We start from the raw sequence: 21,109 nt of genomic DNA on the forward strand, positions 1-21,109 counted from the left end.
GAAAATACCCGATAGCAATGAAAAACAATTGCACCGTTAAGCCTCTCCATTTTTAGTCGATTATTTTTGAGCAATTTTGTTTCGACAAGGTGCAATTTTTCCCCCCTCAACTCATACAGTGTCCGCTAGAGGGCGCCAAAAGCGCACCACCGGTTCTCATCCCTTCCAGTTTAATACAATGAAATGTACAAGTCCACTTTTTTAAACTCAATTCATCATTCCCTCACCACATCACACAAACTGCTCGTTATATTATATATATTCACGACAATGACTAGATGCAAGACAGACAGGTAAAGTAAAACAGCTAAGAGCCTAGTCTAGAACAGACTCACATCAGAAACATAGACTCTGTGCGCAACTTGCTCGATACATTCAGATCACATTTTACCAGTTTCACTTCCACGTTGGCGCCACTGAACGCAGCATCACGTCCTAGTGAATCGTACTCCCGCTTCCTAAATAAAAGGGAATTCAGTCCCTGAAGTAAATGATTCGGACACTTGAACCTGGGAGCTTTGGCAGTAACTGAGGCAACTGGGTTTGGTCCAAACAAACGCTGCGCTTCATTGTCACAGCTTGTTGTTACAGTTGTTAGTGTTCGGACTGATGAAGATAATCCAACTCATCGCTTTCCTCTGGTCCTCTGTGCTGCTCAGGATTTCTGATCTCTAGCGACTCCTGTGGTTCTAAAGACTCCTCCGGGCCTCTGGACTCCTCTGGTCCACTCACCGCCGCCGACCTCCAGGACTCTGGTGGATCAGCAGAAAACTGAGTTAAAATGTGACACAAGTCAAGGACTTAGTTGTGTGGACGGACAACAACAAGCTCCTCCCTCTTCCACAGCTGGATCCCAGCTCAAACTGAAGCATCACAGACACATTAACCACTGAAAGATGAGCTCATGCCGACAGCTACCTGCTTCTCTGCGCAGCCCGGAGGCATCTGGCAGCATCGCTCCTGGACTGGATGAACTGAACGTCTCTTCCCGAGGACCGGGTCCAGTGCGGACATATGGATCGCTCCTGGGCCCAGGCAGACTGAGGGTTGTAGTGGAAGTGGGCAGAGACCTGGAGCAGGGGAAGCTCCGGTGGTACTGAGAGAAGCCCCTGCTCTCGTCTGTCTCACACGGACCCAGGAGCGAGGAGGAGGAGGACGGAGGGAGGGAGGTGGGCTGAGAGAGTGAGGATGGAGCGCAGGACTGAAGGGTTTTTGGAGGCGTGTGGGAGGCGGTCACAGAGTGGGTCGATACATGGGACAGCTGAGCAGACAAGCAGTCCACAGTGGAGTCTCTGACAGGCAGCAGCTGGTAAACGTCCTGAAGCCTGCTGAAGACCTGCAGACGCACAAAGACCACTGAGTTGTGAAAGTTCTGGAGGAAGTTTCAGAAAGCTCTGACCTCTGACATCTGTGGCCTCTTCTTCCTCTTTCTGTCCAGACACCTGCAGGCCAGAGCTGCCGTTTCCAAGGAGCCTGCGGGCTCCGCAGCGCCACCTGTTGACAGAGAACATTTAAATGTTTAAGAAACAAACACAGAGAAGGCCTTTACGGAGACAAGGATACATGTCACTGACCTGCCATCAACCTGTGATCCAGCTGCTGCTTCCAGAACGAAGAGTCCGTCGATTCTTCTTCATCAACCAGATCTTTCTGCAGGCAGAAACACAGACATTTAAACTAAGGCCGCAGGAGGAGCTCCACCTCACAGGTGTGAACACAAGTGAAGGTTCTTACCAAATAAAGGTTGGACGTTTGCTTCTCCTCCACAGCCAGTCGTCCGGTCAGGATCTCCAAAAGCACCTATGGTCGTCATCATGAGAGGTTTGAAAGGGTCAGCGGGATACAGACTGGAAGGGGGAGCCAGATCTCACCACGCCGAAGCTGAAGACGTCCACAGCCGTGCTCAGTTCCTGGTTCCTCACGTACTCGTCGGGCAGGTACGCTAGTGTTCCCCGGACAGTCGTCGTCCTCCCGACAGATGTCGTCTTCGAAGCGGAGCGCTCGGAGGTGGACTTGGCAAAACGGGCCAGACCAAAGTCTCCCAGTTTGGCCACTAGGTGGCGGTCCAGCAGGATATTTGAGCTTCAGAAGAACATGGGCTCCATTAGACACCGCATGGTCAGTAGAGAAGCGACAGGAGGTGTTGGCTCTCAACCTCTTGATGTCACCATGGATGAGCGACGCAGCTTTGTTTGGGGGAGAGTGGAGGAAGTGAAGAGCCGCTGATGTGTCCTTCACAATACTGACTCTCTGAGACCAGGAGAGGGCGCCACTGACCTGCATGACACACGCGTTCGCCGGACAATTAGAGCACGAGATTATTCCACAACCGTGTGTGTGTCTCAGTGGAATTACACAATGCAGGTGATCCTTCAGAGACAAGTTCTCCATGAAGCTGTAGATCAGACAGAAGATTCCGGGACCTTCACAGAATCCGAGCAGGGCGATGATGTTGGGGTGTCTGAACCTGAAGGGCAAGAGTGAGCCCAATTTACATGCCAAAACTGGGCTTGACTGATCAGCTCTGACTCACTTAGACAGCTGGTCCACCTCCGTCTGAAAACTCTGCCTCAACACGTCGAAGTCCAGAAGTTGGTCCTGAAGATGGACACAATCACAGTTCAGGCAAAGATAGGAAGAGGCTCTGGTTTGAAACATCTCACCTGCTTGAGCTTCTTCACGGCGCAGTCGGTGCTGCCCAGCCAGGCTCTGTACACCACACCAAAGCCCCCCTCTCCTATCTGCTGAGCGGGCGAGAAGCCTTCAGTACCAGCGTGCACCTCTTCGTACGACCAGCGCATGACGCCGCCGTTGCGCTCGTCACAGGTATCGGGGGGGCAGCTCTGGAGAACACAAGTCAGCGATGTAGAAAGAGCTGTCGGCTAACCAAGGACTTACCTTGGCCTTGGGACGAGACAGCAGACTGGAGGGGGGCGGAGCAGGTTTCGGGAGAGGTCTCCCCCCACCCTCATCACCCGCGTGGCTGCTGCCCCCGACCCAGGCGCATGTTTCCGAAGAGGAGGAGGGAGTTGTAAACTTGAACGTGCTCTGCTGTGGTGATGAGGAAATGGGAGGCTGGTGAGAAGATGAAGAGCAAGTCCTCGGACTGGAGGCCCCTGGAAGACAGGTGACATCAATCCACACTGAAGTTACAGTTCACTCTTCAGGGGAAATTAACTTGTGACCCGACAGTTCTCTACACCATCACATCACTGCACACGTGCCACTCACAGTTCAGGATGATGTCTCGCGGACGCAGCAGCTGGAGCCGGTCCAGGACATCGAGCAGGTCTCCCACACGGCCGTTCCTGTTCTCCCATTGGGTCATCACCAAGTCAGTCCGCCTCTCCTTTTTTTCAGCCAATCGGACGTCCGTGGAATCTTTCAGGACCTCTGACGCTGGAATGAAAACATGATTCATCATCAGCGTGTTTCTTCTTCTGTCAGCTTTTGGTTGCTTTTGTGCTTGGATTCTCCAAATACTGAATAACAACAAAACGAACACTATTTCTCACAAATCAACACCACTTATGGTGAGGATGTGATTTTGAGTGTCATAACCAGCAACAGCTTCATTGGCTTGTTTACTGTTTTCACGAACACAAAGTTAAGCAGATAGAAGTAACGGTGCTTTTAAGACACACACAACAAAAATAATTGGAATTTAAGCAGAGTATTCAATTACTTGGACATAAATAATGAAGTTCCTACCCGACAGTATTCACGCCAAAGAGACTCACCGAAACGGACCCAGTCTGAAGCGGACAGTGAGTCCATAATCCGACAAAAATCGAAGAGAACCGGCGCTGGAAGGTTATAAAGAAACTCTCCTCTGACATCTGAGGTCATGTTTGAGACTGACGTTAGGGTCCCTACAAGAATAAAAGTATTCTGGCAACTTAAAGTGAGCGCAAAGATTTGTGTTAAGAATCTTAAAAGTAGAGTTTAAAACTTCATCTTCTCAGCCAACTTTCTATATTCATCGGATTTACTTCCGTCCTCCGTTACATTCAAGATAAACACGATTACATCGCTTTCACTTTGGGGTTAGTACAATAAAACACTTTGCGGGCTATGTTTTGTGCTATCGAAGAAAGAAATATGCAACCAATATTTAGTTGGCAATAATGCATGCGATTGTGACGTGGAATTATACTTAATATCCATACTCTTTCGTCTATTTAGATATATTTTGCATTTGCATTATTTTATTTTGAAAATCAAACGGATGTTTCAACCTTACCAATGATTTATATTGACACCCAGAGAGGAATGATCTCGCGATATATTGCAACATTACGTGTAGTAATGTGATCTCGCGATGTTTCGTGGCTAGCATGACAGCAGAGAAGGGGGCGGGGTGCCAGCGGGTTTGTTTGGAGGTTTTTTTTAATATAAAATTATTTATTTAAATAAAAATGGCCGCCGTGGAGAGTGGAGAGCAGAGCATGTAAGTGAGGTTTGGATATTTGATACAATAAGAATTATTACTTCACATGACTAGCCTCCATCTGCGTCTTCTGTCGTCCTTTATTTAAGTGCGTTGATTTTTACTTCGGCCTGCCTCAGTGGAGCGGGGTTAGCGGGAATACGTCACCAACTTTAAGCTGTTGTAGTCGAAGCAGAGGGGCGGACCTCCGCGAATCTCTGTCCGTAATCGGCGCACTTTCGAGCGGCTGTGACTTTTACACAACTCCCGGAGGCCGAGGGTCTGCGCCCCCGCCCCAGCGTTGCCCCCGTGAGACAGTGAAGGGGCTAACGGAAGCTAGCTTTTCCTGCCATGCGAGCGCTGACACAAACGCGCAGATACACACAACTCTCCCTGCCGCCCAGACTGGGTGACGTCAGCCCAAAATGTGTGTCGACAGGTGTAGCGCTATACCTCGATTTAAGTGTGACGTCAGATGTTTTGTTGTGATGATCGAGGCGGTGTTGTCCGCACGTGGGTGTTACTATCAAAATACACGCAGCGAAAAAACGCTAACGTGCTTCGAACGCTGCATGTCAACATCACCCCTCAGTTTTTGGGAGTTACGTCAGGGGTCCCGGAAACGGATCGGGCGTGAGGAGTCAGGTCAGGTCAGAGGCTTGTTAGGTTCTCTAAAGCCACTTCAGGACCCCCAGAGTCAGGTCCGGTGACCAGATTCAACAGAAAAACCAACCCATTTCCGTCCACTGGTTCGACAAAACAGTCTGTAATGAAACATTCTAGAAACGGGGTAATGATATATTAACCAAGAAACACTGTGGCTTTATAGACGTGTTTCAGCCTTAAAGAAGTTGATATTGGGGGAAAAATATGTAATTTTTTTAGTATTATCATACAGAAGCAAATGCTCCAACTGCACCTGTCGAGATCCCCGTCCTCATCATGTCCTCTGCATCCATAAACCTCACTGGCTGTCTTCCCCATCACCAACATCCTTCATTAGCTGTGCCTCCCTTCTCCATTTGTCCAACCCATCTGGGCCATATCTTCATCTCTGACCCTTCCATCTCTGCTTCCAAGTCCCCAAACCATGCATCATGATAATACTTCTTTGATATTGCACCTTAAGCCACAGGTGTTTAAAGTCAGGACCCGAACCCTCTTGTTATCAGGACATCATTGGTGTATTTGAAATTCATTTTTCCCCTGCGAACTATACTATATATAATATATCAAACGTTTTAATTTAGTTTTATTTCTAATAATTACAGTGAAATCAACATCAGAAATACACACCAACTCAAGGTCGATATACCTTTATGTTCCCTTTTATCTTCTACAACACTAAACCCCTACAACCTTTCTCTGTGGATAATCTGTTTTTATTCACACCTGCGTGGGCTTTATTTATGTTGTACTTGTACAATGTTGTACAATTGAATCATGCCTGGAAGAGGCTCCATTCACTTTGCCTTGGAATTTGGAATGAGGAGCTGAAAATGTGGTTACTTTATTTGTACTTAGTCTCCAAATAGCCTCCAGATAAATAACCCGTAGCAGCAACGATGAACTGTGGGGCAAGTGCTGAAGATGAGCTCAACAGATGATGAACTGTTTTGTAGAGAAGAGCGTCAACAAGCAGAAGAGGAGCCTGCGGAGCCTCAGCACCCGACCCAAGCCAAGGACACGCACCACGGCAAGAGTAAAAAAGTCCGTAAAGAACGTCAGCATGCCGACAGCGGCACGGCGTCCCAGTCGGCATCAGAGCCACAGTCCATGGTGAGTAACCGATGAAAGTCGTAGGTCCTGGATTTGCTTAAAGTTTTCCGTGGTTTTTCAGATGTCACGGTCGGAGCCAAAGTCACCGGATACCTCACGGGAGGGATCTCCGGAGCCAGAGGGGGCAGGTGATAGCGAGTCGGCGACTCGGCAGCGGCGCTCGATTATTCGGGACAGAGGGCCGTTGTACGATGACCCAACTCTTCCTGAGGGCTGGGTGCGAAGGCTGAAGCAGAGGAAGTCTGGACGCTCGGCAGGGAAGTTCGATGTCTACCTGATCAAGTGAGTCTCTCGCTCCCGCCTCAGACGTCCCGTGTGCCAGCTGACCTTCGCTCCCTTCCTCAGCTCGGATGGGAAGGCCTTTCGCTCCAAAGTGGAGCTGATCGCCTACTTCCAGCGGGTGGGAGACACAACCACGGACCCCAATGATTTTGACTTCACTGTGACTGGGCGTGGAAGCCCGTCCCGCCGAGAGAAACGGCCACCGAAGAAAGCCAAAGTGGTGACGACGGTGGGCAGAGGCCGCGGCCGGCCGAAAGGTACCGTCCAGGTCAAGATTGGCGCCTGAATGATGTTGGATAAAGGTGGCACTGTTTCCTTCTAGGCAGCGGAAAGCTGCACCAGACTACTGAAGGCGTCGCCATGAAGCGTGTGGTGGAGAAGTCACCGGGTAAACTCTTGGTGAAAATGCCTTCCAGCAAGGGGGAGTCGTCCGTCGTGGCCTCGTCCTCGGAAAAGGTGAAGGCTCGATGTGCTGCTAGCAGCGAGGCAGTGTAGCGACTAACTGACGGCTTGTTCCAGATGGCTGCTTCTTCACTGGCGTCCGCCAAGTCAAAGCCAGGCCGCAAGAGGAAGTCGCAGTCGGCAGTCGTTGCAGCGCAGCCAGCGCCCAAAAAGCGTGGCAGGAAACCAGCGTGGTCGAAGAAACCGCCCGCCGCTGCTGTGGAGCCTTCCACCTTAGCCTCGACCTCTGGTGCCACTGCGGCAGGAAGCCAAAGCTCCGCCTCCATCTCCGCTGCTGAGCTCAAAAGGAGGACTATCAAGGAACCGACAACTAAACCGGTCTTGCAGGAAACTACGCTTCCAATCAAGAAGCGCAAAACAAGAGAGACCATGGAGGAGGTTGCTCAGACGCCCGTGGCTGCAGCTGCTGAGCTCGGGATGGGCTCCACTGTGAAACGGGAAGGGAGTCCAGAAGACCCCTCCCCGCCGGAGCAGCCCGCTTGCTCGGACGTCAGTCAGTCACATGAACACAAGTCTCACAAAAAGAAGAAGCACAAGGACAAGACAGCAGAGGCGGGGGACGAGGAGCCCAAGAGAGGAGACAACAGTAGCAGCATCAGTCCATCCAAGAGCCACAAGAGGAAGAGCCGCTCCCCACATAAACACCACCATCACCATCATCACCACCACCACCATCATCACCATCGACAGTCTGAAGCCCACTCACAGACCAGGCCGCCGGCCCCTTCCCACACAAGCCAGCTCGCCTCCCCGAGTCCGTCAGTCACCAAGCCCTCCCCCCTCCCATCACAGACCTCGCCCACGCCCCCGCCTCAGTTAAGACCCCAGTCCAGGACACCAGACCAGCCGCCCCTGCAGACCCAGTTCAGAGCCCCTGCTCAACCTCTGCCTCGCTCCCATCTTAAAGCGCCAGCCCAAGCCCAGTCCAGGCCACCTGCGCCTCAGTTCAGAAGTTCGGCTCAGCTCCACCCTCAGTCCCAGTTCAGAATCCAAAGTCAAGTTCAGGCCCGGTCGCCTGTCCCACCACAGTCCAGGAGTCAAGGGGAGATCCAGGCCCAGCCTGAGGTTCTGGCCCGGCCCGACGTGAAGCTGCCTTCAGAGACTCTCCAGAGCCCCAGCCGACAGCAGCAGTCCAGACACAAAGCACACGCTCAGGCCCTCTCGCACCTCGGAGGCCCTCTTTTGCAAAGACCCAACATGGTTCTGGCCCACAGCGAGGAGCCCGAGGATCTGAGCACCACACGGCCTCAGGAGAGGAGAAGGGAGGCGGCGGTGACGGTTGGGGCGGGGCGGGGCTCCAACAGCACCTCCTCCAGCTCAATGCCTCCAAATCCTCCAGGAGTGGTCTGTGCAGGGAGGGGTCTGGTACCCGGAGCAGAGGGTCGGGACAGACTGCAGGGGGAGCCGGAGCCCGCCGGGGAAGGTAGGGAGCTAAGGGACATTGCCCCTCAGTCCTCGGTCCCCTGCCCGAGTCCAGAGGAGGCGGTAGACTCAAGGACTAACGTCAGCGAGCGGGTCAGCTGATGGAGGGGGGGGTCACCAGGTGGACCTAAGGAGCAGGGACCAGGTGAAGACGGTCCTGGGACCCGACCTGCTAGTCTGTGTGTACATAATCAAACGGCAGCTGTGGTGTCCCGCTAGTGTCTGTGGGTAGGAACTGAAGACGCTTTGACACTTTAATGACTGTATGCTTCCAGAAGATTCACTTCCTGTTTATTTATTTTTTCTGTTGGACCGACTGACCACGACTAACGGATCCGCTCTCTTCCTGCAAACCACCAGTCGTGTGCCATCTGACCCAGACCCCGACACCCGCACCCAGGAGTGGATGTGAGTGTGAATGAATGTGGAGTCACAGCAGAGCATCATAGGAACTCACACACCGTTCTCTGGTCAGAACCAGTCAGTCAGCATGACGCAGTACTGAGCTCAGCTAGTGACAGGCGGGTCACAGGTTTGAGCTCCATCCAGTTCATCTCAACAGCACGGTTCCGAGGCAGCGTCTGACCGGTACTGACCACTGCACGCTGGACCTCTACCCCATCCTACTGCTGACGCCTGCCGTCAGTCTCCCTAAAAGTGAAGTGCCCACATGACCCTGACGGTGTCTAGATTATGACCACCCCCCCATAGCACTTTAAAAAACAGCTTTCCAGTCGGCAGTGGTCAGTACCGAGCAAAGACAGAGGAGGGCCACGACTGGACCACACATCAGCCAGTGAGCAACTGACCTCAGTTCTAGTGTGAAAGTGGGTCGACTACCACTCATTCCACTGAAGTCAGTGCGCAGTCTGAATGTTTCTTGGAAGATTGGCTCTTGGCACTTTTTATGGATCCAGACAAAGATGTATTTTCCTATTGATGCGAGCAGGTTCACTGAGACACAGAGCTGCAGTTGACTAGGTGGGAGGTCATGTGGTCACAGGCCGACAGGTTAGTCTCTAATCCTCAAATCACTTCTTTCCTGTCAACAATCACAGCCCCAGAACGTCACAGGGTTCTTCACCTGGTGATCATGTTGTTTGGATGGATGTACTCGCACTGCTTCGTGTTCCTACTCGCCATAAACAACTGTGTCAGCTGTTGAGGTTCTGCTGGTGACACTCATCACGGTCCATCTGTCCATCAGGTTATGAGCCCGCTCGCATGTTTCCACCCTCCACCGACTCGACCGACGTCATGTGACTCGACCAGCAGCCATGTTGTTGCATGTTGACAGTTTAGTGCCTCCATTGTTGTTTCTAGACTAGTGAAAGGTTCTGGAGCTAATAAACAGAATCGACTGTAGGCAAAAGTATTTTCTTATTTTATATCTAACTAAAGCATTGGTTGTCCCCAAACTGCTTCTGTCTTTTGTCCCTCACGTGAGTTTCTACAGCCAGTGAGCCTAATGGCAGCATGTGGAGTAAAGATCACAGCTGGAACAGGGCTCACCTCATGAAAGGGCCAGCTCGGTTCTTACCTCATGTAGAAGCACATCAACCTGACCTTGGATCAGCACCGGTGACCTCGGCCCCCACATGATGGAGATGTGATTGCACGGCCTGGTTCTGACCAGTCGTCTGCTGCTACCAAATCAAAAGATCCAGTCAGTTCTAGTTGAAGGTTTTTTTAATTCTTAATTCTTTCTTTTGTTATCGACAAAAACGGTACATACGTCGATACAAATATCCAGCAGATCAGTTTCATATACCATCGAGCCCATGACCCCCGACCTCTCCGCAGGTGAAATCTGGGCTCTGATTGGCCGACGTGGCAGCAGGCAGGTAAACATGGAAGCCCCCGCTCTCCTGCTCTCGCTGGTTCTGGCCTCGATTTTGTCCGGTCCCGCAGCCACCTTGGCACCAGTCGAAGATTCGGAATCGCATTCGGAGCGGGGAAAGGTGGAGCTCCGTAGGGTGCGCAGTCTCGCGGCTCAGCCCAGGTACGGAGAGTGTTGGGCACGTGCCCTGCAGCACCTGGACACGCGCTGCAGGGACATGACGTCGGAGACGCAAGGCCAGATAGCGCTCTCGTTCACCCACTGTCACCTGAGCAGGTGAGTGTCTGAAAAAAAAAGCCATGGAAGAGACATTAAAGTAGTTAGGACCTGGCGAAAGCGACAACGCTGCGTATGCTGAAAACGTGGTTTTAACGACCCCTGCCGACTGATCGTTATATTACAACGAAAACTTTTATTTGACTTCAAATGTTGTTTTTAGCATACTTGCTGTTTCCTACTGAAGTTGTATGTCTTATCCGTAGTTTTTCAGTATACTCGTTTCAGATGCCTTCGTTTACGGCTTTTCATTCGTTCTTAAATACATAATTTATTATTTATTTTGTTCATCTTTTTTCATTTAATTCTTCTTCATGGTACTCTACATTTGTAGTTGGAAGGATATTAGAAAGTTATTTCCAGCTTGTATTTCCTTGCATTATGAGAGAGATTATGTCTAATTATTGATTCTCATTTCTTATTGCAATGTTTCACTTATGCCACACGATGGAGCCATTGGAAATGATAAAAACTAATCGTGTTTTCAGGCAAAACTTACTTCAAGTTCCGGTCACTTGCGTTTGTGTTGCGTCTTTCAGTTCCGGGAGAGACTTCCCGCCCTGTCCCGAGGGCTCCAGAGTCAGCAGGTGTACCGCTGGGATGGACAGTGTGGCGTTTCACGCCTACACAGAGTTCTTCACTCACACACACTCCATCTGTCATTTCCTGCAGTCGGAAGCCTGGCGCAGTCAGGCGGAGAGCACCATGGACAGGTACGAGGAGGGAGCGGGAGAGTGGTCCACCTGAGCTCGGGCTCTGTTGACTCCTCCACACCGCTCATTTGACAGACTCACGGAAACCTCAGCAGGAGTCGCCCAGCAGCTTCAGTCCACCAGTCAGTTGGCGGTGGAGTTGATGGAGGCCCAGAGCGCCGCCCTGCAGACGCAGCAGGAACTGCTGGACAACGGGGAGCAGCTGAGGGTCACCTTGAAGGACTCGACTCAGGGTGGGTCCGCGGGTTATGGTCAGTCAGGGTGGGTCTGCTGATGTCACTCTGCTGTGCCAGGTCTGCGGGCGGTTTTCTCAGAGTTGAGCAGTGTCTCCAGAGAACAGCAGGTGGCGCTGTCTGAGATCTTCAACAGGGTGGCCTTCTTGCAGAGCTTCCTGCTGATGGAGGCTCACAGCGTGAGCTCATCTCTCTATCATGCTGCCGCGCTGGCTGTCGCCTTCCTCATCACCTCCACGCCACGATCGTCCAGAGCCAGGTCTCACCCACACGTTTACGAGCCGGGTCTGACCACTGTGGACCAGATGCTGAAGAGCATAGAAGCGTGGTCTGAATGTGAAGTTTTAGTGTCACTTTATATACGTTTTATTTTGAACTTTAGTTTGTCACTGTGTGTTTCCGATCATACTTTGACTTCAGAGATCTTCCTCCTGTGTGTCTGCAGGCTGGTTTTACTGGCTCAAGTGTGTATGAACTTCTACCTGGAGAGGAAGATCTACCAGTATGCGATGAGCTTGGATCAGCCCGAACACAGGAACCTGGTGAGTCGCTCTTTTGCGTGATGTCATCAGCAGCAAAAGCTGATGCGTGTCGGACATGTGCAGGAGCTGCTGAGCGTGTACGTGAGTCTCCTCCGGCGAGCCATGGTGTGCGCGGGAGTGTGTGTCCTGGCTGCTGTGTGTTTCCGCTACAGAGATCCGCTCCAACAGAGTCTGGAGGTTCTGCAGCAGCTCAGAGAGACTCAGCACAGCCTGCAGGAGGCGCTGCAGCATGCAGGTGAGTCTAACAGGGCTCAGGACTCTGCCTCTAGTGGTGTAACATGAAACTACATCTACAGACAGCCTGAGGAGGCAACAGACGGTGGAGCTGATGCACCTTCATGTGAGTATCAGGCCTTCTTCTGCTGCCATTTAGGATCGTTTAGGCCTGTAGGTGGCGTCCTCAGTTTAATAGTAATGTGTTGAAATGGTTTGATAGATAGATCTATTCATTCGTTGAGAAGGTACCCTAGCTCAAATCCAAGTGTGCCAGCTAGTGGGCACTGCTTCACGAAGCATCATCAGAGCGTCACTGGGCATCACCTGAGCTCACCTGGTGTCCGTGGTTTACTTCAAATTCCCTGTGAAATTGACGGTTTGGATTTCAGCACCAGGGACAGCGATCAATGTGTTTTCATGGAGGACAATGACCCAGCGATTGATTCCTCCCGAGGACGGGACTCGCTGACTCACATTAGTCATCACTGGTGCTGCAGATGGTCCCTCGGTCCCTTGCATGACCTTTCCTCCCTCCTTTTTCAGAAAAGACTGTCACGAACAGAGGACCAGCTGAAGAAGCCTCCCTCTACAGCCGAAGAGTCACTGTGTGGTGAGTACCTGAAGTTGCCTCACTAAAAGCCTCTCATCGCTCATCTGTTCTCGCTCGTAGGTGTGACCTCTGACCCCAGCCCGGACCGGAAGCCCCACAACTCGTCGTCTTCTCCGCTGGTCTACAGCATCCTGGTGGAGGACAAGCAGGTGAGTGTCGACATCCATGCAGTTCATCTGAGGCAGCGTGTCATGTGACCTCTCATGTCGTCTCCCACACGCTGGGCGCAGCCGCGTCGCTACAGCCTCAGAAGCAGGAGATCAGAGAAGTTCTGAAGGCTACTCCTGGACATGTTTGCCAGTGAAACTGCTTTTAATGTAAACACTTGTGTACAAATATTAAAGATCTATTTTTAATTCTGTGTCTGCTCCATCTTCTCCACTCTGTCTTCCACCGCTCTCCTCCGGCAGCCATGCTCTCAGACGTCGCTCTCACCTGTGTTATCTGTTCTCCTTCTCTCTTTGTGCTGTTCTTCTCTAGCGGCCCCTGAATCCACAGCTTGCTGCAGCGCTCTCTCTCTCTCTCTCTCTCTCTCTCTCTCTCTCTCTCTCTCTCTCTCTTCTGCACCTCCTTCACGCTCTCCTCTGCAGCCTGTCATCTTCCACACAGAGCTGCTCCCCACTTCTTTTCATCCAGACTGTGAATGGTCTCTGCTGGAGACAATCCGTGGAGACATCACTTCCACGTTCACCACCTCACGTGTAGAACCTTAGCTCCACTAACCCTGGTAACCTCCTTCGTTCAACCTCCATCATCTCCTCCTCATCAGCATGCAGAACTTCAGCTGGCAGCAGATTTCTTCAACAGTGGCACAACCTCGATTCGTCCATCAAACTGAACCCTAAAAATCACCCCCCAAATATCAACCCTCAGGCAGGACGTTAGGATTTGTCGTGTGTGTTTGATAAAGCTGCACATCTGTGTGTGTGTACGTGTACGCGATTGATCAGAACTGGTTGTCATGGAAACCAGCGCGGAGGAGGCAGCAGCCCCGCCCGCCACTCTCTCACCGGGCAGCCCTCTGGAATAAACCGAGCGGCTCTAACCTACTTCTCCTCGCAGACGCAGCAGCCCGTCGGTCGGTCTGCCGGTCCGAACCGCGTCCGTGGGTCCGACTCGCACCGACAAGTCGGTGTCTCCGCGTGTGTGAGCCGCTTTCTTCTCGAGTGGACCGGGAGAGCCGCTCTCTCCCCGCACCCTCATCTTTTCATGACCGGATTAGTGTTTTGCTGCGCGGTGTACATGGACAGAAGCAGCCTGAGCAGAGGTGAGCGCGCGCCCGCACATCCGAACACACGCACGAGCCGCAGCTGTGCGCACGCGGATCACAATTCCAGATTAAACCCCGAATATTGTCAGGATGATGAAGATGAGTATGATGGGGGGCGGGGAGCCGCACGTGCACGCACGCAATCCACAGGCGCTCGCACGCGCACACACTGACCGACATTTAGCCGCAGTGAATGTAGGGTAGTAAGGCTGCGGTTTCACCTTCATCCTCGCCATCCTCATCGTCACTTGTCTCCAAACCATCACCGTCCTCACCTCGAGCCTCACCTTCATCATCCTCTTCACCATGCAGATCGTTTTTGCCACCACCAGCATCCACCATTCTCACCTTCATCATCCCCCCATCCCAACCTTCACCACATTCCCTTCTTCACACCACTGTCACGTTATCATTACACTATTCACCATCCTTTGAAGTCATTGTTTCTTGTCGTCACGCTTTCATGAGGCACCAGCCTTCATCACTGTCATGCTGTCATCGCCCTCATCATCATCATCATTGCTGGTGTAATGTGACTCGGTGTAAACGTATCGATTTGTTTGATCAGACTGTCTCCTCTGTCAGACAGACACGCCCCCACATCACACACACACACACACACACAGTCTAACATGAAGAGCACGAGGTGACTTGGTTTCCTCAGTTCCCTCACCATCCTCTGCACCTCTCACATCATGTCCTTGCTCATTCAACAAACATTTGCTCTATTTGTCCATTCCTCACCACAGAGCCTCCCTCACTGCATCCGCATCCTTCGCCCCTCTGTGTCACCCACCAAAGACTGGGCACCTCCACCATCATGCCCATCATCCCAAGCTTCCCACCCATGTCATCACAGGGAAGACATTTCTAATCATACCTTGCTTCTCCTGGTCTCTACCTCACCTTAGATCAGCAGCAGCAGATACGTCACACCTCCTTGGTTAGTTGAGCCTCCAGCATCCGCACCTTCCTCAACACCTCCCTCACCTCTCCTCTCTTGCAGAGGAAGCTTTTGTTCATCAGCTCTATCGTTCCATCCTTCATCTAAAGCAACAACGTGCTCAGTCATTGTAACTTGCTCCTTCAGTTAGTGTCTCCTGCCTTCTGAACACACCTGGCTCACCAATGCCTCAGCTAAACAGCCAGACTCCACCAAGGACTTCTCTTCCAGGACAACCTATTAGAGACGCCAGAACCCCTTTTCAAAGACCTAAATAGAACTTCAAGTCCATTTCATTGATCATCTTCAGCTAGAATCCAAACTAACCATCGCTTCTCTGCATTTCTTTACATCCTTTTAATAGAAAAACAGGAACCCCCACACAGTAAGCCCACAGTGACCTTAATCACTGGATGGACCCCATCGCAGCCTCCCATTTTGGGACCATCAGTAACCTTCTTAACAACTGGAACCCCCCCATTAGAACCCCAACACACCCCCCCAGCTCAGATCCTTCCTGAAGCAGGGCTCAAGGTCCGCCATTAGAACCCCTGCTGTTCTGTCCGTGCAGTCCCCTGATCCGAACATGACCTCCACCACTGCTGGAGCTGTGGTCTGATCAGACAAAAATAAATGTCTTGTCTTCTCACGCACCCTAGGTCCCGCCTCCTCCAGCCCCAGCTTGCTAGCAAAGACTCTCGCTCTGGATCCCACCTGCTCACCCTGTAGCCACCAGAGCGAGCTAGATGCAGACACCCCACAAGAGCTGATTTGTGACCAGGGGCCAGCCCCCCTGGTATCATCTCCTGGGTCTGTGGTGACAGAGTGTCGCTCTCTTCCCGTGGATGAGTGTGGTGCTACAGAGCCGTCAGCCACCGCCTCCCTGACCCAGATCAGGACCCCGGTACTTGGACCCAAGCCTCAGGGTAAGGTGGTCTGCAGTGTAAGGAGTCACTTCCTTCTCTAACCACCTTCCTCCACAGTCCCCCCAAAGCCTCCCCACCTCCAGACCGGGGTATCACGGCCTCGGCCCCTCGCTCCTGACAAGCCTCTTCCCCCCTGGCCACCCTGCAGGGCCTCACCGACAGACCCTCGGCTAGGCCGGGCTCCACCCTCCCGCCTGGATGGCACCGCCTCCCCGACCTGTGTTCTGTCGCTCATTGAGAAGTTTGAACGGTGAGTCAAGTCTGTGCTTGAGTTCGTAAGTGACCATTAATACGCCGTTTCCTTCCTGTCAGTGAGCAGATCATTGTCGTTCCTGACATCACAGGGGGAGCAGTCTGCCCTCGCCTCCCCGAGCCCCCCTCCTCTGGCTCCTCCTCCCAGCCTTCATCGCCACCTTCACTAGCATCCCCAGCCTCTCACCCGCCTGATGAGAAGCTGGACTCTGGAGTCCCAGGGGAAGAGGATGAGGGTCACCTGCAGGATGATGACGATGATGAAGAGCAGGTCTGTCGCGGCCGTGTGTGTCACAAGCGCTTCTCCCTGGAGTCAGGATATAGTGCCTCTGAGAATGAGTCTGTCGGCGTCGACTCAAGTGACCAGAAACCCATCGTTCTGAAACCACCCACGGCCCCTTCAGAGTCTCTGCCCCTCCCCTTGTCCCAGTCAGAAGGGAAGGTGGCCAATCGAGACAGCGGCATCGACAGCCTCAGCTCACCATCGCACAGCGAGGAGCTTTGCTTTGCCGGCGTGGACGACGGCGGTGTGGTTTACCAGTACCTGACCAGTTTGTCATTGTACGGTGGCGAAAGAAAGGATGAGGACGAAGGGGCAGGGAGGGGGCAGGACCTCTCTGAAGACAGAGACAGTGACCTGGAGGAGGAAGTGGAGCTGACCCTGGTGCTTCCAGCCAGCAAACCAGAAGACCTGTCGGAGGTGTGTGTCTCTATCCACCTGACTGTCTCACCTTCATCTTCATCAACCTTCCACCAACCTCCCTTTGTTTAGCTGCTTCACTTGTCTGTCCAGGTCCTTGCAAATGTACTTCTCTCTCACTTTGCAGTTGACAATCAACCAGAGGGTCTTCAACATCGCCAACGAGCTGCTCAACACTGAAATCACATATGTGTCGAAGCTGCACCTTCTGGACCAGGTGAGTGAATCTCAGTGGTCTAGCAGTGTGAAGGTCACGCTCAGGTCATCTTAACTTAACTGCACCTCCTGGTGCAGGTCTTCTGTGCTCGACTTCTGGAGGAATCACGCTGCAGATCTTCCTTCCCGTGTGACGTCATCCAGGGAATCTTCTCCAACATCTCCTCCATATGCTGTTTCCACCAACAATTTCTGCTGCCAGCGCTGCAGAAGCGGATGGAGGAATGGTACGTCGCCTGACACGCACCTGTGCTCTGTCTGAAGGTCCGTTCCTCTTACAGGGACTTGAACCCTCGGATCGGAGACATTCTGCAGAAGCTAGCTCCGTTTCTGAAGATGTACGGGGAGTATGTGAAGAACTTTGACAGAGCCATGGAGCTGCTCAACTCCTGGACACAGAGATCCGTTCCATTTAAGACCATCATCCAGGAGATCCAGGTACTGAAGCATTCCATTCAGAACCGTGGGGTTTGTGTTGACGTTGGTTTGTGTGTCAGCGGGAGGAGTGCTGTGCCAACCTCACGCTGCAGCACCACATGCTGGAACCGGTCCAGAGGATCCCACGTTACGAACTCCTGCTGAAAGACTATCTCCACACCCTTCCTGAGGATGCTGCGGACCACAGTGACGCCCAGAGTAAGAGGATATTTTCAGTCTCTTTGACTGTGGATTCATTCACCGCCTGCTTCTGTTTCTCCATCCAGAGTCTCTGGAGTTGATCGCCACGGCAGCAGAACACTGCAACGCTGCCATCAGGAAGATGGTGAGTGGAGGAGTCTGCTTCTATCAAAGCTGTTATGGGACATGAAGGTCACGCTGGTGTGCTGCAGGAGCGCATGAGGAAGTTGCTGAAGGTGTACGAGCTGCTGGGCGGGGAGGAGGACATCGTGAACCCCACCAATGAACTCATCAAGGAAGGACACATCCTCAAACTTTCCAACAAGAACGGGACCACTCAGGATCGCTACCTCATCCTGGTACCTTTCCAGATCCAGTCCTGCTGATGTGAGCAGAGAAGTCACGTGTGTTCTCTCCCCAGTTCAATGACAGGCTGCTGTACTGTGTACCAAAGCTGCGTCTGATTGGACAGAAATACAGCGTCCGCGCTCGCATCGACGTGGATGGCATGGAGGTGAGGACACGCCCCCTTTAGTCAGGCAGCCGCCTCTGTGACTCATGAGCTCACACTGTTGTGAATGTTGTGAATGCAGCTGAAGGAACCGAGCTGTGTCGCTGTTCCTCGAACCTTCCTGGTGTGTGGGAAACAAAGGTCCCTGGAGCTGCAGGCCAGGTGGAGCAGAACCACTGACACACACACACACACACCCACATGCACACGGCGGGACCGCTTTAGTGATGCTCACTTGTGTTGTTACAGGACAGAGGAGGAGAAGAAGGACTGGGTCCAGGTGAGCAGCTCTTCATTGAATAAACAGCGTCCCGATCTTCTTATCTTGGTCTGCATCAACATCTTAACTAGTCCAGGATGTGATCCATATTGAGGTCTAGCCCTGAACCTGTTGTGGTCTCGCACTGGTCCTAAACTTCTCTGCTGGTCCGTTACTAAAACCTCAGATCTAACTTTTGTGTCGCAGGCCATCCAGGCGACCATCCTGCGACACGAGCAGACCATGGACAACTACAGGCACCTGACTCTGCTGAGGGAGCAGGAGTCATCGCCGCCACACTCCCCGGTAAGACGCACACGTTTCAGCTCGGTGGCTGGTGCCAGCTAATGCATGTGGGTTTGTCAGAGCTGTGCGGAGCTGGGGAAGCGTGCGCCGACCCCGGTGCGGGAGAACGCCGTGACTCTGTGTATGAAGTGCCAGGAGCCATTCAACTCCATCACCAAGCGCCGACATCACTGTAAAGCCTGCGGACATGTAAGTCCCGTGAGGTCACATCTGGCATGTCACGTCCATGCTGGCTAACATACGAACCTCTCCAGGTTGTTTGTGGGAAATGTTCCGAGTTCCGCGCACGTCTGTCCTACGATAACAACCGCGCCAACCGCGTGTGCGTGGACTGCTATGCCACGCTGGTGGGCATGATGCCGACGCCTTGCCACCAAGCCTGCGGTGCCCAGAGGCGGCGCTCCATCCTGGAGGTCAGGCCGACATTACAAATACTCCACTAAATATTCCAGTCCTGAACCGTGTATTCCCTCACTGTTGCTATAGAAACAGGCCTCGCTGGCAGCAGAGAACAGTGTCATCTGTAGTTTTCTTCACCACATGGAGAAGGGAGGGGGGCGCGGCTGGCAGAGGGCCTGGTTCGTGATTCCTGAGAATGAGCCGCTCGTGCTGTACGTGTACGGAGCGCCGCAGGTGAGTGTCGGCACAGCTGGCGCTACATTCACACACTGATGACCTTCTCTCTGTCTGGTCAAGGACGTGAAGGCGCAGCGCAGTGTTCCCCTCATCGGCTTCGAGGTCTCCCTCCCTGAGCCGAGCGACCGCCTGGACCGCCGCCACGCCTTCAAAATCACCCAGAGCCACCTGACCCTCTTCTTCAGTGCCGAAGGGGAGGAGCTTCAACTCAGGTGGATGAACATCCTAGCTCGGGCCGGGAGAGGGGAGGAGCCTGTCATCTCCAAACCAATCGTGGAGAGTCTGGAGGAACGGGAGGAGCTGGCAGAGGGACACAGCATGTGAGGGATTTTATAGCTACTACATTACCCATGAGCCTCTCCTCCTCCACGCCTGAAGCACAAGAACAGCAAGGGGCATGGACAAGGTCTTGTGATCTCAGCTGGGCCTTCAAACTCAACATCTGATGGAGCTGAGAGGAAGTGATGTCACTTTATGTCAGACGGATTCCACGAGGAGCCACTGCACTTCCGGGTTCTTCATCTTCAGTCGCGCCATGGTTCTTCCCCAGTTGAAAAGCTTGGTTCTTTATCTCACATCGTAGCTGCTCATCATATCCCTGGTTAAACTCATCCTCCCTTGTGGTTTTAATCCATGATGGTTCTTCATCGGCAGGTGAAGACCATCATACGCTCCGTTTTTATGTTCCGTGCCTTCAGTCTCATCACGCTTCATAATAATCTTGCACCTGCTGACATCACTTCCTACTAAGGAGCACATTAACCTGGTGCTGTGTTTCTATCAACCCTCATGGAGGACTGCGGATGAGGCAGCATCAAACAAACAAAACAAGAAAATATGAAGACATTTAAAAATATTAAAGTATATCTCACAAAGATTATATTTACGTTCTTGTCTTACGGGGTTATTGATCACTTAAAAAAATGATACTATATTACAGTCAATATGTAATTGAGTTATTAATCAGATGCTTTTCTGCTCTGTCTCTCGACAAGGACAATGCTGCGTTTCCAGGACTGGTCCAATCGGACCCGGGCGCTGTACGTTTTAATAATGAGTCTGAAGTGACTGGGTCTCTGGCTGTTTCTCTGTGATGTTTACTTGCTGACGTTTTGTAACCTGGTGATGTCATGATCATGTGACTCTGTTGATGGTTGTTGCAGGTGACTATGTTAATGTGGATGGTAACCATGACAACCTTCAAATTCCAGATGGAGGGTCAATGTGATGCCGTGCTTTTTACACATCCCCTCCCCGACAGAGACTGCCAAAAATAAACATTTATACGAGATTTTGAGCTGTGATCTTTGATTGTGATGCCGACTGATGTGATGACTGAAGATGATGACGGTTACTGAAATTATAACCGTGAGTGTGATGACGTCAGCATGTTATCAATCTCAATAAACTGTTGTAAATGGGTGGCAGGCGACTGGTTAGTGGCCGGCCACTTCCATACATGTCATTTCCCATTGTTCCTGTTCTAATGAGACCTTCTGTCAGAAATGAGATTTTTAAAAATAAAAACCTGAAAGCTTTCATCGTTGACAGAGCTCCATCTCTCCAGCCATCATGGCGGCTCCAGGGGCAGCAGCACAACCTGTTCTGTAGAAACAGAAATAGAACGCCTCAATTCATTTTACTGCATCAAAGGTTAAAACAACAAAT

General features: G+C 52.1%; 4 protein-coding genes across 7 annotated transcripts; 3 read left to right on the forward strand and 1 right to left on the reverse strand.

Annotated features, from left to right (window-relative positions):
- Positions 1-75: 75 nt before the first annotated feature.
- On the reverse strand, positions 76-9,988 carry irak1 (interleukin-1 receptor-associated kinase 1). 4 transcript variants are annotated; one of them, XM_053849089.1, is made up of 13 exons: positions 3,741-4,020; positions 3,232-3,399; positions 2,899-3,116; positions 2,664-2,843; positions 2,534-2,598; positions 2,356-2,467; positions 2,156-2,277; positions 1,872-2,082; positions 1,735-1,800; positions 1,575-1,650; positions 1,400-1,494; positions 919-1,336; positions 79-752 (listed from the first exon to the last, which is right to left on the reverse strand). In XM_053849089.1, exons 1-13 carry the CDS (start codon positions 3,847-3,849, stop codon positions 595-597), a joined length of 1,998 nt encoding a protein of 665 aa, XP_053705064.1. In that variant the 5' UTR covers positions 3,850-4,020; the 3' UTR covers positions 79-594. The 4 variants fall into 4 exon arrangements, with proteins under 4 accessions (XP_053705066.1, XP_053705065.1, XP_053705063.1 ...); XM_053849091.1 differs by lacking the exon at positions 3,741-4,020 and adding an exon at positions 9,915-9,988 and having other exon boundaries at positions 76-752; positions 2,156-2,467; XM_053849090.1 differs by lacking the exon at positions 3,741-4,020 and adding an exon at positions 4,492-4,770 and having other exon boundaries at positions 76-752; positions 2,156-2,467.
- mecp2 (methyl CpG binding protein 2) lies at positions 4,359-9,757 on the forward strand. Its single transcript, XM_053849087.1, has 6 exons — positions 4,359-4,450; positions 6,052-6,208; positions 6,270-6,490; positions 6,554-6,747; positions 6,813-6,946; positions 7,010-9,757. The coding sequence occupies exons 1-6, from the start codon at positions 4,419-4,421 to the stop codon at positions 8,474-8,476; spliced, it is 2,205 nt and encodes a 734-aa protein (XP_053705062.1). The 5' UTR covers positions 4,359-4,418; the 3' UTR covers positions 8,477-9,757.
- A 167-nt stretch (positions 9,989-10,155) lies between the features above and the next one.
- On the forward strand, positions 10,156-13,146 carry LOC128749768 (uncharacterized). Its single transcript, XM_053849678.1, has 9 exons — positions 10,156-10,218; positions 11,030-11,203; positions 11,279-11,436; positions 11,882-11,978; positions 12,042-12,213; positions 12,275-12,318; positions 12,738-12,804; positions 12,865-12,953; positions 13,035-13,146. Exons 1-9 carry the CDS (start codon positions 10,156-10,158, stop codon positions 13,077-13,079), a joined length of 909 nt encoding a protein of 302 aa, XP_053705653.1. The 3' UTR covers positions 13,080-13,146.
- A 678-nt stretch (positions 13,147-13,824) lies between these two features.
- Positions 13,825-20,971, forward strand: fgd1 (FYVE, RhoGEF and PH domain containing 1). Its single transcript, XM_053849086.1, has 18 exons — positions 13,825-14,071; positions 15,677-15,943; positions 16,001-16,193; positions 16,256-16,895; positions 17,023-17,112; positions 17,190-17,338; positions 17,393-17,549; positions 17,609-17,747; positions 17,816-17,874; positions 17,942-18,088; positions 18,151-18,243; positions 18,323-18,402; positions 18,490-18,520; positions 18,707-18,805; positions 18,866-18,994; positions 19,060-19,218; positions 19,292-19,438; positions 19,502-20,971. Exons 1-18 carry the CDS (start codon positions 14,014-14,016, stop codon positions 19,763-19,765), a joined length of 2,901 nt encoding a protein of 966 aa, XP_053705061.1. The 5' UTR covers positions 13,825-14,013; the 3' UTR covers positions 19,766-20,971.
- Positions 20,972-21,109: the final 138 nt, after the last annotated feature.

Source organism: Synchiropus splendidus, chromosome 18, assembly GCF_027744825.2.
Source record: "Synchiropus splendidus isolate RoL2022-P1 chromosome 18, RoL_Sspl_1.0, whole genome shotgun sequence".
NCBI classification, from domain to species: domain Eukaryota; kingdom Metazoa; phylum Chordata; class Actinopteri; order Syngnathiformes; family Callionymidae; genus Synchiropus; species Synchiropus splendidus.